A 17,285-nucleotide genomic window follows, 5' to 3' on the forward strand; every position below is an offset into this window, starting at 1 on the left:
GAAAAAGAACGTTGGCTGAACATATCCGATCTACAAGCTCAGAGGTCAGTACCTGAAACGGTTTCTCATAGACCTCCTCCATCGCCAATCTGCCATACTCTGTGAAGAGCTACACACACACACACGCACACGCACACACACACACACACACACACACACACACACACACACACACACATTACTCTGTGAAGAGCTGCAGAGAAGAACACAGTTATCATATTTTTTAAAAGGGGGGTCGATCATACTGGAGATAAATATTCTGTGGTTCTTGAAAGATTAGTCAGAAAAGCTTAAAAATGCTGTCAGAAGCTACAGCCTGGCCAGCTAAAACCCATGGCAGTGAATGTGTTAAGTGATGTTTCAACACAATCTGTAGGAGTAGTAGCAAAAATGTGTTTTGCAAAAATCGGCGCCATAAAAGGCTGATGTGAACATTTGGAGCATTCTGAGGATCTTCCTTGGCCTACTGAGTGTGCGTTCATAGTTTTACGCCGATCGAGCTGTCCGAGATTAGCTGTTGACAGACAGACAGACAGAAAGACGCACGGACAGACGGACGGATGGACTCACAGGAGTGAAAACATAATGCTCCGCATTCGGCCGTTCCTGGCGAGGATATGATGTCACTTACAGCTAGGGCTGTTGTCACGATTATGAAGTCTTACTTGATGATTAATTATCGCTCAAATAATAGCAATTAAACAATTTAATTGCGTTTCTGCCGCTGAACGTTATTGGAACATTATGAATAGAAATTATATTTCTGTTCTGTTTGGCCTTTAGGCTTCGTAAACTAAAGTTGCACACGGCAGATATGACAAATAACGTATATACTTAATAAAACAAAATGAATAGTGGAAATAGCGATGCGATGCGTTTTGAGATTATAGAACTGCTATTTACACTATTTTTGAAAATGTGATAAAAGATTTTTCAACAAGGAAACGATTATGCCCCCAAAAATACTGTGATTATCTAAAATAATTGTGATAATAAGATTATGTAATAATTAACTGTGACACGCCTACTTACAGCACCTTTAACTAAACTCTGAGGTCCTGGTAGAAATGAATACAATAACGTTACATCGAACGTAACGACTAGCAATGCTAACATGCTAACATGCTAACGTGCTAACATGCTAACGTGCTAAAGGGGCGTGTCTCACCTGGAGATGTTGCAGGTCGTCTTCCTGGACGTTCTGAGACAAATTGTACACCTGTGTGTACACACACACACACACACACACACACACACACACACACACACACACACACACACACACACACACACACACACACAGTGTATCAGTCACCAGAAGCAGAGTTTACCATCACAGAACTAATGAGCGTTACTAATGAACTTGTTGGTATTTTACCATCACAGAACTGGTCATGGTGCTCAGAGCGAACAGCGTGGCACAATCTCTGATGGTGGACTGGCTGTCGAACGCCCCCTGTGTGTCAATGAGTAGTACTGCAACCTGAAACACAACACACAATACAACATGACATTACCGCCCCCTGTGTGTCAATGAGTAGTACTGCAACCTGAAACACAATACAACATGACATTACCGCCCCCTGTGTGTCAATGAGTAGTACTGCAACCTGAAACACAATACAACATGACATTACCGCCCCCTGTGTGTCAATGAGTAGTACTGCAACCTGAAACACAATACAACATGACATTACTGCCCCCTGTGTGTCAATGAGTAGTACTGCAACCTGAAACACAATACAACATGACATTACCGCCCCCTGTGTGTCAATGAGTAGTACTGCAACCTGAAACACAATACAACATGACATTACCGCCCCCTGTGTGTCAATGAGTAGTACTGCAACCTGAAACACAATACAACATGACATTACCGCCCCCTGTGTGTCAATGAGTAGTACTGCAACCTGAAACACAATACAACATGACATTACCGCCCCCTGTGTGTCAATGAGTAGTACTGCAACCTGAAACACACAATACAACATGACATTACTGCCCCCTGTGTGTCAATGAGTAGTACTGCAACCTGAAACACAATACAACATGACATTACTGCCCCCTGTGTGTCAATGAGTAGTACTGCAACCTGAAACACAACACACAATACAACATGACATTACCGCCCCCTGTGTGTCAATGAGTAGTACTGCAACCTGAAACACAATACAACATGACATTACCGCCCCCTGTGTGTATATGGAACTATACAGGACTTGGGACTTTCTGTCTATTTTTTCCACCGATAAAGTATAGATTTGGACCGCAACGGAGGCGTGCTGTCCCAAGCTACGAGAGGCACCCCCGAGCAAGCTAAGGCGAGCGAGTCGCCGTGCCGAACGTTGCGAAAGCAACGTAGCTTTTTCAGAAAACCGTTTGGATTTAGAAGACATTTGTCGAGTCGGCCTCAGGTCTTGTGATGGTTAACACATCACCCGCCAAGGTATTAAACATCGTTTGTTATCCCCTTGCCAGCGTAATTACCTTCATCCCATGATATTTGAAACGCTGTGGAGGAGACATTGTATTCCAAAAAAACAAAAAAGGCGGAGGGAAGGGGTAGGCGGAGGGATCTGTGTATTCAGACGAACCACAACATTCCAACCGCGATCCACCATTTTGGGGATCGCGGTTGCGAGTGGTTTTCAATGCAAAAAACAGCAACGGAGTTACAGCTGTTTTTCTGAAAATCCCATAGTCAGGGCGGATGGAAGTGATGTTTTTTGGAATGATGTCACATCCACATACTTCTTCTCTCATTGACGATGGATCATCACAGAGCTGTGTTACGGTGCCTATCGACTTTATGCGATTTGGAGGACAAGTGCGCTATTTAATAGAACGACTTAATGCGCGATTGGCAGGAAATGAGTTGTTAAATCATGTTTTGGGGTGATTTGCCCCGACTGCCACTCAAACGTGAGATCGGGGTCGGCGGTCAAATAGATATAACTTTGGGGGTCCTTGACAAGAAAACGTTTGGGCACCACTGATGCTTTTTCAGAAAACTGTTTGGATTTAGAAGACATTAAATCGGCCTCAGGTCTTAATGGGTTAATTATATACCTGGGACAGTAAAACAGGAAGTGTTTCCACGGAGACAGTAAAACAGGAAGTGTTTCCACGGAGACAGTAAAACAGGAAGTGTTTCCACGGAGACAGTAAAACAGGAAGTGTTTCCACGGAGACAGTAAAACAGGAAGTGTTTCCACAGAGACAGTAAACAGGAAGTGTTTCCACGGAGACAGTAAAACAGGAAGTGTGACCTCTGACCTTGGTGCTGTCGGGTTTCTCCACCACAAACACGTGGCTCCAGGCCATGATGCCGGTGGTCTCCCTCTCACATCCCCCCCGCCACGTGAAGCCCGTCAGCGGCTCGCCGTCGCCCCCTAGCCACCAGGAGGACTGAAAATACACACGCACACACGCACGCACGCACGCACAAACATGCACACACATGCCCAAACATGCCCCCACACACACACACACACACACACACACACACACACACACACACACACACACACACACACACACACACACACACACACACACACACACACACACACACACACACACACACACACACCACAGGGTTAGATGTGTGAAAAGTTCAAACAGAGGGGCAACAAGTTCTGAAACATTTAAAGGGATATTTCACTTTCAAAAAAACTTTTGGTCATTTTATCATCTACTCAGGCCTTTGTGAACCCCCCAGACAGTTTTTAAGATGCTTGATTCATTATTTAGATATTTGATATTCATTTTATCAGACACGCCCCCTTCCTATACAAACCCATTGTAACTTCAAACTCAATTTTAACCATGTTAGATTCATCAAAAACACCCGTCCTTGGTTCTGGTGACTCACCCTGCCCTCCTAATGCGTGAGGGGGCCGTGTTTTTCCGATAACGTTTTTCATTTATTTTATTAAATTTTTTTATTGTATTTTTTTTTTTTACATTTTCCAAAAAAAATATTAAAAATAAATGAAAAAATTAATTGAAAAAACACGACCCCCTCACGTATTAGGAGGGCAGGGTGAGTCACCAGAACCAAGGACGGGTGTTTTTGATGAATCTAGCATGGTTAAAATGAAGTTTGAAGTTACAATTTTTGTATAGGAAGGGGGCGTGTCTGATAAAATGAATATCAAATATCAAAATAATGAATCAAGCATCTTAAAAACTGTCTTGGGGGCTCACAAAGGCCTGAGTAGATGATAAAATGACCAAACGTTTTTTCTGAGCAGATCTACAAGCTCACAACGCGTCACATTGCGAAGCGTTGGTGTGTAGCTTGGTAGCATATTAGTTGTGTAGCTTGCTAATCAAATCAACAATCCATCCAATCAAGGGTCCATGTTGGACCGCTGATGGTCACCTGACCAGATGTTGATAATGAATCACATTTTGATAGCTTTTCTAAGTTCTCAAAGCTCTTTACATCGGGAGATGAAGCGGCTCACCTCCCACATTCACACACAAAGCTAGCGCTATTCACACACAACAGACTCATTGGAGGCAACGCAGGGGTGATGCAACTTTGATGATGTAGAGGGACAATATATTGACACACTCACTCCAGAGGAACACATTAAATATACTGTAGATAAACCTCTTATCTCTGTATTTTAACCTTTTTCGAAAATGATTGCCGTACTTCTCCATTCTATGTCACACAAAAGTAGCAAAAATAGCCGATCTACAAGCTCAAAACGCGGCGCAGCGCGGCGCAGCGCGGCGCAGCGCGGCGCTGCGCGGCGCGTTTTGAGCTTGTAGATCTGCTATTTTTTTAATTTTTGGATTGGAATCCAGATTATTTTTTGGCATTTTTTTTATTGGAATCCTGAAAAGTAAAATCTTTACTTAATTTCAAATGCATTTAGTTATACTTACGTTAACTGTATGAACTTAAATACAAATACATTGGACATAAAAAGACAATATAATGTTAATACTAGTCATTAAGCTACTAATACAGACTGAAGTTATTAAAGCGGGTCATGTTTGCATGTTTGGAATAATAACACCTGAAATCAATAATATAATCACTATTCTGATATTAACCTGTGGGCCTCATTAAAGGGATTCTAGGCAACTTCAAAGATCAAAAAAAATTAAAAACTGTTGCCAAACACCGCCTCCCCCCCCCCCCCCATGCCGAAAATAGGTTGATAATTGCGTGTCACTGCCCGCCCCTGCCGGTTCTCTGAATTTTAACTTTTTAAATAGGCTCTGTCATGATTAATTGACCACATATATGAGGTTAAACAACTAAATTCTATCCAAACGCTATCTTAAAAGTAAATTCCGTGCCTCAAAAAAGAAGTTTGAGAGCGTTTTAAAGTTTTAAAACCGAAGCAAAAAATAGCGCAGAGACAAGATGGCTGCCGCTCGTTTTTTGCTCGGGTGCACTCCGGCTGGACTCGGTTCCATTCGGTTTCACTTGAACTCGCCACCTGATTGGCCAACCTTCGCTGTCAATCACAGGACATTGAGCGAGGACGCTGATAGGACAGTTCACACGGACGCGCACGGACGCGCACATGCGTGCGTTTCAGTTACGTCCCGGACAGAGCTGGATACACGGATGTCAAAACATAAATAGTAGGAAAATACGGATTTCAGAAAGAGGACTGTGTTTCAATGCAGGAAAACACCCCAGCATCATTACATAGTGGCTGATAGAGGGGAAAAAATGCTAAATATATATATATATATAAATATGTTTTAATTTAGGCTTAAAGTTACCTAGAATCCCTTTAAGTTAAGGTGGGGGCCGCATGTAGCACCCGGGCTGCCAGTTGCCAGTATGGTTCAGTGTCTTGCCCAAGGACACTTCCACATGAGGACAGGAGGAGCCGGGATTCGAACCGCCGACCCACGGATCATTGGACGACCTGCTCGACCTCCTGAGCCACAGCCGCCAATGCCATACTAAACAATAAACAATAACGCTCTTGTAGTGTGTGTGTGTGTGTGTGTGTGTGTGTGTGTGTGTGTGTGTGTGTGTGTGTGTGTGTGTGCGCGTGTGGTAATGTGAGTGAAGGATTAGATCTCCAAATCCTCTTTACTGCTCAGTTGAACACATGACTGACATTCCTTGATGATGAAACACGTACAGGTCCTTTATTCAACCTAAACCCTTATGGTACGTTCACATGGGCAGATACAAAGATACATGTTACCATTCATTTACAATGTAAACCAGCGACATGAAGATACAAAGATACAAAGATACAAAGATACATCCCACGGCAGGAACCAGCTAACTAAATTTTTCCACGCTTGCATTTTTCCCCCATAAATCAGGGCTATTGAACACCCTTTGTCTGTGTGTCGGTAAAAAAGATTATTGAACCAATGAAAAGTATTAAAAAACGCTTCTGACAAAAGCAGCTAACTCCATTGGATCCTCAAACTTTCTGCTAAACCAGCTAAATTAACCAAAGGGGGAGGAGTTAGCTGGTTTTGCTGACTCCAGGCTCCACCCCCTTTTGACCTCCAACCTCATTGTGAGCTTGGAGGTCCATTCAGCTGTTCTTATTAACTCTCTCAGTGCCAGACCTCGAGTTATCCCGAGTTTTAGGGTTATACCCTCAGTGCCAGAACGAGAAATCCCGAGTTTTTTTTTAAGTGTTCAGAACCCAAGATATCATTATCTGAAGATTTGCAGCTCCATCCACTCTTTGTTTAACCTATAAATGAAAAAGGCTGTATCTCGCTTCCTAAGCACTTTTTTTTTACTTTGAAAAAAAAAAAAAAAAAGTTGGCATGGTTCGCAATAAAACAATTTTTTTCATTGGCACTGAGATAGTTAATGATGAACAAAACCTCCTAACTTCACCTTTTTTTTTTTTTTTTCATTTCCTGAAAAATGAACATTTTGGAGTTGGCTGGTTCCTGCCGGACAGCAGAGATATGTTACGCAGGCAACGTCGTTGCTGATTGGATGTTGTTCCAACGAATCACGAATCACAACGATCAAATTGGTGTTTTTGTCCCGCCCCGCACCACAGACCAATCAGAGGCTACGGCTCGTTTTCAGCCGTATGACATGTCCCGCCTCCCTTGGAGATAGGAGGGTTTCCAGACTGAGAAACCAAGTGAGAAAAAAAGATCCCAGGCTAGCTTCACACTGGAAGATACAACGCATCAGGCTACCATTCATTTCCAATGGAAGCCAGCCACTCAAAATGAAAGCAGCGCAGCATAAAGGCAGCTCTACACTGAAACCCATTTGGGGCGACTCAGCGCTGGAAAGCCTCTGCTGACGACAGGTTGTTGTTAGATAGCGCCGTTACGTCGGGTCAGCACCTCTATTGACCCAACGATGACAAACCCAACTTGCTCGGTCGGTCCCGCCTAGACTAGAGCCCGTCGTTAGCCCTGTGCTAACGGGTGGAGAATGCTACGCGTGTGTTTTGTTTTGATGCGAGTGAAAAAGCCCCGCTGCAGCCAGATTCTGTGAGCAAAACAAGCGACCAGGTCTAAAAACAAGCGACCAGTTTCACCACTTGAGCCTTATTATATCAGCTATTTAAAAAAAAATCACACCCAGTGTGAAGTGGGCGGTGTGGTCACAGTGGTCATCACAGTGTTGGAAGTTCACTTAAAGAAAAGTAATATTGTGGACCAACCATTGTACACCCCTAACTTAAAAAAACCATAAATGTGTTTTTTTTAAGTGCATAGTCCTATTTATAGGGCTATGCACATGTGTCATGTTTCACTAGCCAATCACAGTCCTGAATAGACTGTGATTGGCCAATCACGGTGCAGGGTTAGGGGGGTACACTGGTGGCCAATCACAGCGCAGGGTTGGGGGGGTGCAAACCCCAAACCTCACATATAGGGGCGGTTTCACCGCCCAAAAATCTTGAAAGCCCAAATAAGCAGCTACACTTCAGAAACAAGCCCAAACAAAAGCAACTATGAATATTTACAAGCGACTTTACAGGAAAACAAGCCCAAAGTCGCTTATAATAAGCAGACCTGGCAACACTGGCAGGATCTCGTAGGCCAGCCTGCCAGCTCTAAATCAAACAGGAAGCAGACAGACAGACAGACAGGAAGCAGACAGACAGACAGGAAGATGACAGACAGATACCTGGTTGTATGTAGCGTAGCATTAAGTCCAACAGGAAGCAGACAGACAGACAGGAAGCAGATAGACAGGTACCTGGTTGTACATGTAGCGTAGCATAAAGTCCAACAGGAAGCAGACAGACAGACAGACAGGAAGCAGACAGACAGGAAGCAGACAGACAGACAGGAAGCAGACAGACACACAGACAGGAAGCAGACAGACACACAGACAGGAAGCAGACAGACAGGTACCTGGTTGTACACGTAGCGTAGCATAAAGTCCAACAGGGAGCAGACAGACAGAGAGACAGGAAGCAGACAGACAGACAGACAGGAAGCAGACAGACAGACAGGAAGCAGACAGACAGGTACCTGGTTGTACATGTAGCGTAGCATAAAGTCCAACAGGAAGCAGACAGACAGACAGGAAGCAGACAGACAGGTACCTGGTTGTATATGTAGCGTAGCATAAAGTCCAACAGGAAGTAGACAGACAGACAGGAAGCAGACAGACAGACAGACATGAAGCAGACAGACAGACAGGAAGCAGACAGACAGGTACCTGGTTGTACATGTAGCGTAGCATAAAGTCCAACAGGAAGCAGACAGACAGACAGACAGACAGGAAGCAGACAGATAGACAGGAAGCAGACAGACAGACAGGAAGCAGACAGACAGACATGAAGCAGACAGACACACAGACAGGAAGCAGACAGACATATAGGAAGCAGACAGACAGGTACCTGGTTGTACACGTAGCGTAGCATAAAGTCCAACAGGAAGTAGACAGACAGACAGACAGACAGACAGACAGGAAGCACACAGACAGACAGGAAGCAGACAGACAGACAGGAAGCAGACAGACAGACAGACATGAAGCAGACAGACAGACAGGAAGCAGACAGACAGGTGCCTGGTTGTACATGTAGCGTAGCATAAAGTCCAACAGGAAGCAGACAGACACACAGACAGACAGACAGACAGGAAGCAGACAGACAGACAGGAAGCAGACAGACAGGTACCTGGTTGTACATGTAGCGTAGCATAAAGTCCAACAGGAAGCAGACAGACAGACAGACAGGAAGCAGACAGACAGGTACCTGGTTGTACATGTAGCGTAGCATAAAGTCCAACAGGAAAAAGACAGACAGACAGGAAGCAGACAGACAGACAGGAAGCAGACAGACAGGTACCTGGTTGTACATGTAGCGTAGCATAAAGTCCAACAGGAAGCTCTTTCCTTTGCGGAACGCTCCGGCCACCGCCACCACGACCACGCCCAGGTCTCTGATGTCATCGCGCAGTAGGAGGAGCTCCAGGGCCTCCTCGTCCAATGAAAAGGCGTGCTGGTCCTCGTGCGCCACCACGATCTGCACCGGACGGCCCGCCTCAAGCTCCTCCTCCTCCTCATCATCAAGCTCCTCCTCCTCATCATCAAAATCCTCCTCCTCCTCAAGCTCCGCCTCCAGCAGCAGAGCTCCCGGACTCTTAGTCTTGGAGGCTGCCGGGGTTTGGAGCCGGCGTCCTCCTGCGGGGAGAAAGCAGCAGAAGAAGAGTCTATCAGAATATATTTCATATTTTAACCCATTAACACATTAACTGCCAAGGCACAGAGGGAACAAATACTGTAACTCGCCAAAAAATGCTAATCTACCGAGCTCACAACGTGTCACGTGAGCTTGTAGATCGGCTATTTTCAAGCGACACCAACGTACGATTGAGCGTAAATGAAGAATTTATAGTAGAGCGTGGTGGAGAGAAATCACAGTGGTCTGAATTAGAACATAACGAACCTCGAATTCCAGATTGAGCATGGCTAGATGTTAAGACTCCCAATGTGTTATGATGAGCTGTATGTACACACACGGACACACACACGGACACACACACGGACACACACAGACACACACACAGACACACACAGACACACACACAGACACAGACACACATCACTAGTGAAGTTTCTGGGGCAAACATATCGCAACGCATCCGCCGGCTTGTAGATCGGATATTCCCGGTCAAGACTAGTGATGTAGAGGGAAAACATTGGTTGTACTTACATATAGGTTTAAAGTGGTTAAAGGGATATTTCACTCAATTTTAACCATGTTAGATTCATTTAAAGCACCCGTCTCTGCTTCTGGTGACTGATATTGAAGGGACCACGTTTAGTTTTTTTACTTTTTTCTTATCTTTCATCTTTTCACCCGTCTCAGCCAAGCTAACATTGGTCAAGCTTCGCGTGACACGTGACAATATTGTTGTCACCAATGCTCTGATTGGCTAGCAAGACGCATGATGACATAGAAACCTATAAATAGGTGTGTCACTTCAAAAAATCATTTTTATTTTTTGAAGTGAGCTTCCATCAGCCAAGCTAACATTGGTCAAGTGACACGTGACAATATGTAATATAAATAGGTAAGACAGGATTAATCAGGAGCAGTACTGGCGGAGACCTGTGCTCCGAGGAGCACATTTTCTAGTTTATTTATATTTTTTTTACGAAAATGAAACACGACTTCAGGCAATCTCCATATATGGGCATAAAAGCACAGACAGACACCACTAATGACATTTAACAACACGTTATGAGCTTGTAGATCAGATATTTTCAAACAGCCCACGTATACGACAGGGTTTAAGAGGTTAATTTATGTTTTGTAATAATAATCTAAATATGCAAAGTAAAGCTGTCAAATAATTGTAGTGGAGTAAAATAAAAGTACAATATTTGTCTGAGATGCAGTGGAGTAAAAGTATAAATATATATATATTTTTAAATGGACATACTGTAGTGAAGTAAAAGTACCTACACATTGTACTCAAATACAGTACTTTAAGTAGGATAAATGTAGCTTACTCTTATAAATAATCAGGTTTAATCAGCCTTATATCTGGCTAGCAGCAGCTATATCATTTTAAAAGCCACATTGTAATAAACCAATCATAGTTTTGGTAAAATTCTCCAGTTCCTCTGACACAGCCTAAAGCTCATGTTTATTCATTATTAAATATGATAAATAATAATATGTTGTAGCAGGGTGCACAACACACAGGATTATACATAATAATAATAATAATAATAATAATAATAATAATAATAATATTATAAGTAATAATAATATATTTATAATATAATAATGATCATAATAATATTATGGCATAATAATAAATAATAATATAAATAATAATATGTTGTAGCAGGGTGCACAACACACAGGATTATTATTAATAATAATAATAATAATAATAATAATAATAATAATAATAATAATATAAGTAATAATAATATATTTATAATATAATAATGATCATAATAATATTATGCCATAATAATAAATAATATTATAAATAATAATATATTGTAGCAGGGTGCACAACACACAGGATTCCATCATTTAGCTCACTGGTGACACACCGACAGGGGTGACCCATGGAATGCTGCGCCTCCAGGGGGAGTATTAAAACAAGTTTTAAACGGAATAAATGGCTATTTTTCTTCTTTTTTAACGGCTCTTACATCAGATTAATTAATTTATCAGAGTGTGTTTTAAACAGTTCTGTGACCCACCGAAACGTGTCACCGTCAGAGTGGCAGAACATGGAAAAACGAATGGCGCGACTCGATTCGACGGGTCACCGGTTTCGGTGTAGCGCGGCAGCTTACACTCATCACACACAACGTTACACAGCATTCGGTGACCGCCTGGAGAAACGAGGCTCCGGCTTGCATGTCGTAAACATGATTATAAATGACGATTTAAAGACGTCAAAGGAGACGTCAGTGACGTCATGTGTGTGTGTTTTACCGTCATTTAGGAGACGATGCTTCAACCCGCTCTCCTCCGCCGCCATCTTGACCTGGCTGCTGAGTGACGTCACTCAGACGCTGGAGACAAAGTCAAGCATCCCATACAGTCCTCCTGAAACATGACTGTAGACCGAGACAGTCATGGAACCACTGGTTCCTGGTTTAAGATTCTTTTACATTTACAACCCGTACATCTACATAAATGTTCACATTTATAATATAAAGTACTGACCCCCAAGCCATGGATGTAACAAGTTGAAACGCTTGGGTCTAAGTACCCGTATCTTCCGTATTGTTCAATAAAAAGCATTTTAATCCGATCAGCGGCCATTTTATATTTTGTTGTTGTAATGTATCAGAGTGCAATACACCTCCCAACCGATAGTGTCGCAAAGTTAAAAGAGTCGGAAGAATTTGGAAGAAATGGCTGGCAATCAGAGTAAAAAGCCTTTTATTGAACAATACGGAAGATACAGGTACTTAGACCTTGGCGGCTCAACTTGTTACATTTGTGGTCATAAGGTCAGCACTTTATATTTTAGATATGAAAGTTTATGTAGATGTAAAAGTTTTAAATGTAAAATATTCGCAGACCAGTAACAAGTGGTTCCATGACGCTTGTGACAGACGAGCGTCATGTGAACCATGGCTACAGTGGCAGTGGTGGAAAAAGTACTCAAATGTTTTACTTAAGTAAAAGCAGTGGTGTAAAGTAACTAAGTTACATTTACTCAAGTAGGCTACTGTACTTAAGTACAATTTTGAGGTACTTTTACTTATTTCCATTTGTCTATACTTTTACCTCTACTCCACTACATCTCAGAGGCAAATATTGTACTTTTACTCCTACAATTATTTGAAAACTTTAGTTACTAGTTACTTGTTATATAACACTGCAAATATATAAAACATACATTAACCACTTTAGCTTTATTTTATGACTAGGCTGTTTGAAAATAGCAGATCTACAAGCTCACAATGCGTTGTGAGCTTGTAGATCTGCTATTTTCAAACATTTTAGTACTTTTACGTTTGGTACTTTAAGTACATTTTGATACCAATACTTTTGTACTTTTACTCAAGTTAAGTTTGAATTCCGGACTTTTACTTGCGAGTACTCCTGCATTGCAGTATTGATACTTTTACTCAAGTAAAACATTTGAGTATTATTTTCCACCACTGAGTAAAAGTATCAATACTGCAATGTAGAAGTACTCAGTTACAAGTAAAAGTCCAGGATTCAAAAAATGACTTGAGTAAAAGTCCAAAAGTATTGGTATCAAAATGTACTTAGAGTACCAAAAGCAAAAGTACTCATTATGCACAATATCCCATTTCACATGTTTCAAAATGTATAAAAATCATTTGAAAATAGCAGATCTACAAGCTCACAATGTGTCGCTGTAGATGTGCTATTTTCAAATAGCCATGCATGGCTGAAGTGGTTAATGTACGTTTCACAAAGTGACTTAAGTTTTCAAATAATTGTAGTGGAGTATTAAGTACAATATTTGCCTTTCAGATGTAGTGGAGTAGAAGTAAAAGTACTGGAAATTGGAAATACTCAAGTAAAGTAGAAATACCTCAAATTAGGTATAGGACTTCCTATGTAAACCCATTGTAACTTCAAACTGCTTCTTTTTTTACCATGTAAGACTCATTGAAAACACACTCGTATTGGTGTCTCTGAAAGAAACTTTATTTATTATTTCATGCAAAGCAAGCAGCTCAAAGTGATTTACAACATTGTTACAATAATAATAATAATAATAATAAACTTTATTTGTATAGCACCTTTCATGACATGAAATGCAGCTCAAAGTGCTTTACAGAGCAAGAATACAATTACAGTTAGAACCAATTTAACAATAAAGCAAACAAAAATAAAATAAAATAAAATAAACACACTTTATAGACCCTCCAGAAAAATGCGATTATGCGATCGCAGAATTTACCGCATAATCAGCAAAATGGCGCATAATTATGCGGGGGTAAAGTTTTTTCAAAAAGGCTGCATCGCATAATATGCGCTTCTCATCGCATATTTCCTTATTTTTCGCAACTTTTCGCATATTGCCGCATATTTCACAACTTTGCGCATATTTCGCAACTTCCCGCAATTTCACCGCATAAAATTGTAAAAAAAACACGCATATTTCATCGCAAAATCAAGGATTTTAGCCCGCATAATCAAGAGTTTTAGTCCGCAGTTTTTCTGGAGGGTCTAACTTTACAACAATATAAAGGTTATGGTCAAGAAACATTGTTACAATAGGGCATAGCAGTGGCGGCCATTTTCTGGTTCCATCGCTCCAGACTCCATTCATTTTTCCAATAGAGATTTCCAAAAATATTTAAATCAATTAATTTCAGCCTAGAATCAAACCATCCAGGATCCTGGTGAATCATGACTATACAACATTTGAAAAAAAAAATATATATATATATATTTTTTTTAAATTATATGATATACTATATCTAATAAATACCCTTTGTTTGGTGGTTTTCAATTATTTCTTTTCACGGAATCAAACGTTTTATGGTCATGAATCACCAGGATCCTGGATGTCTTGGTTCTAGGCTTAAAATAATTTATATAAATATTTTTTGAAATCTCTATGGGAAAAATGAATGTGGTCTGGAGCGATGGAACTAGAAAATGGCCGCCACTGCTATGCCCTATAGAGCTATGATATTTTGTATCACTATTGATTGATTGATTGATTGATTGATTGGCAGTTTGAAACAGTACAGCACAAAGTATGAATCATCATGTCAGACGATACATTACATATTGTTGTTGTCAGGCAGAAACCTTGTTTCTACAAAGTTAAACTTTTCATACAAGAGTGTCACACAAATGTAGTGAACATAGCAGATCTACAAGCTCACAACGCCTCGCAGTGCGAGGCGTTGTGAGCTTGTAGATCTGCTATGTTCACTATTTCTGACAATCGTCGTTCCGTTTCCTGAGAAGTAACGTTTTTGGACGTAGGAGGTCTCTCCGCACGACTTGGACGAAATGATCAACAACAACGCTAAAAGCAACGATACATGTATTTACAGAAGTGAGTTGTTTGACTGTCTGTCAATGTATCTATAAGTTACATTACAATGTATCTATAAGTCACATTATAATGTATCTATAAGTCACATTATAATGTATCTATAAGTCACATTATAATGTATCTATAAGACACATTATAATGTATCTATAAGTCACATTATAATGTATCTATAAGACACATTATAATGTATCTATAAGTCACATTATAATGTATCTATAAGTCACATTATAATGTATCTATAAGTCACATTATAATGTATCTATAAGTCACATTATAATGTATCTATAAGTCACATTATAATGTATCTATAAGACACATTATAATGTATCTATAAGTCACATTATAATGTATCTATAAGACACATATAATGTATCTATAAGTCACATTATAATGTATCTATAAGTCACATTATAATGTATCTATAAGTCACATTATAATGTATCTATGAGACACATTATAATGTATCTATAAGTCACATTATTATATATCTATAAGTCACATTATTATGTGAGAACAGTCATGATTCTTTTGATACACATCACTGATCTACAAGCCTACAACGCGTCACAATGCGACACCTTGTGAGCTTGTAGATCGGCTATTTTCACAACCACTTACGTTTTTGTTTTGTTTTAATTCATAGATCCAGATTTTTTTAAATGTATGAAATTCTTTTGAAAGAAGGTTTTCATTTCAATTTCATTTTGTGTCAATTTGTATTAAGATTGTGTTTAATCTTTTGATTTGAAATCATAACAATATTGTAAAAGGATATTCACTCCTGACCCATGAAAATGGGTCCGCGACCTATAGCCGATCTACAAGCTCACAACGCGTTGCAACACAACGCTTTGTGAGCTTGTAGATCGGTTATTGTCACTACTAAAGTTTATTTTAATTTATTTATGAATTCAGATAATTTTTTGTTACGTATGAAATAGTTTGACATTCATTTATTTTATGATTTCTTTTTCTCTAAATAGTTTTTATCTTTGAAAAATATGATATATAAATTGATGTATTTGGCCAGGGACCCCCATCTGTAAATGCTTTGTGCCAGGGACCCCCATCTGTAAATGTTTTGTGCCAGGGACCCCCATCTGTAAATGTTTTGTGCCAGGGACCCCCCAGAAGAGAAGATTTGTATAAAAAATAAATGTCGTCATACTTTCAAGATTAAAACAAAATTAATCTTTTGATTTGAAATCATAACAATATTGTAAAAGGATATTCACTCCTGACCCATGAAAATGGGTCCGCGACCTATAGCCGATCTACAAGCTCACAACGCGTAGCGCGGCACCGAGTGCCGCGCTACGAGCTTGTAGATCTGCTATTTTTGATTTTTTTAAAAATGTGTTCAAATCTTTGAATATATATAGTTTTTTAAAGAGAACATTTGTAACTCTGATCTGTGCTTCTGGGGGTCCCTGGAACAAAACATTCTGAGATGGGGGTCCACGGCCAAATACATATCTAAACATGTTATCCAAATCCTAACAGTATGTTCTGTATCAGTGGTGCTCCAACTTTTACAGAACATATTTTACAAATGTTCGCTTTTCAACAATAGCAGATCTAAGCTATTTCAAGATCAAGCCCTAGCGCGGCACTCGGTGCCGCGCTATGAGCTTGATCTTGAAATAGCTTGTAGATCTGCTATTTTTGAATAGCCAAAGAAATCTAAAATGACACAAGATACTTTCCCAGTCTAAATGGGTTAACTAGTTTAGCTGGGGACCCCCTGGAATTTATCAATGAAACATGATATTAATACATGTTTCAGTACACATAACCAGTATAGATTTAACACTGAAACATGATATTAATACATGTTTCAGTACACATAACCAGTATAGATTTAACACTGAAACATGGTATTAATACATGTTTCAGTACACATAACCAGTGTAGATTTAACACTGAAACAAGGTATTAATACATGTTTCAGTACACATAACCAGTGTAGATTTAACACTGAAACATGGTATTAATACATGTTTCAGTGCACATAACCAGTGTAGATTTAACACTGAAACATGATATTAATACATGTTTCAGTACACATAACCAGTATAGATTTAACACTGAAACATGGTATTAATACATGTTTCAGTACACATAACCAGTATAGATTTAACACTGAAACATGGTATTAATACATGTTTCAGTGCACATAACCAGTGTAGATTTAACACTGAAACATGGTATTAATACATGTTTCAGTACATATAACCAGTGTAGATTTAACACTGAAACATGATATTAATACATGTTTCAGTACACATAACCAGTGTAGATTTAACACT

The 17,285-nt window shown here is 40.1% G+C and overlaps 1 protein-coding gene across 1 annotated transcript in view; it reads right to left on the minus strand.

Annotated features, from left to right (window-relative positions):
- The window catches only part of LOC308078575 (atlastin-2-like), a 31,429-nt gene extending 19,472 nt beyond the window's left edge, over nucleotides 1–11,957 (minus strand). The window contains exons 1-6 of the mRNA XM_080419789.1: nucleotides 11,907–11,957; nucleotides 9,288–9,622; nucleotides 3,277–3,408; nucleotides 1,379–1,483; nucleotides 1,169–1,219; nucleotides 53–109 (exon numbers count right to left, since the gene is read on the minus strand). Coding sequence (XP_080275915.1) covers nucleotides 53–109; nucleotides 1,169–1,219; nucleotides 1,379–1,483; nucleotides 3,277–3,408; nucleotides 9,288–9,622; nucleotides 11,907–11,952 — 726 coding nt within the window. The 5' untranslated portion in view covers nucleotides 11,953–11,957. The remainder of the gene's footprint in view (nucleotides 1–52; nucleotides 110–1,168; nucleotides 1,220–1,378; nucleotides 1,484–3,276; nucleotides 3,409–9,287; nucleotides 9,623–11,906) is intronic.
- Between the last annotated feature and the right edge of the window lie 5,328 nt (nucleotides 11,958–17,285).

Source organism: Gymnoscopelus braueri, assembly GCF_963280865.1.
Source record: "Gymnoscopelus braueri genome assembly, chromosome: 2".
Classification (NCBI taxonomy): domain Eukaryota; kingdom Metazoa; phylum Chordata; class Actinopteri; order Myctophiformes; family Myctophidae; genus Gymnoscopelus; species Gymnoscopelus braueri.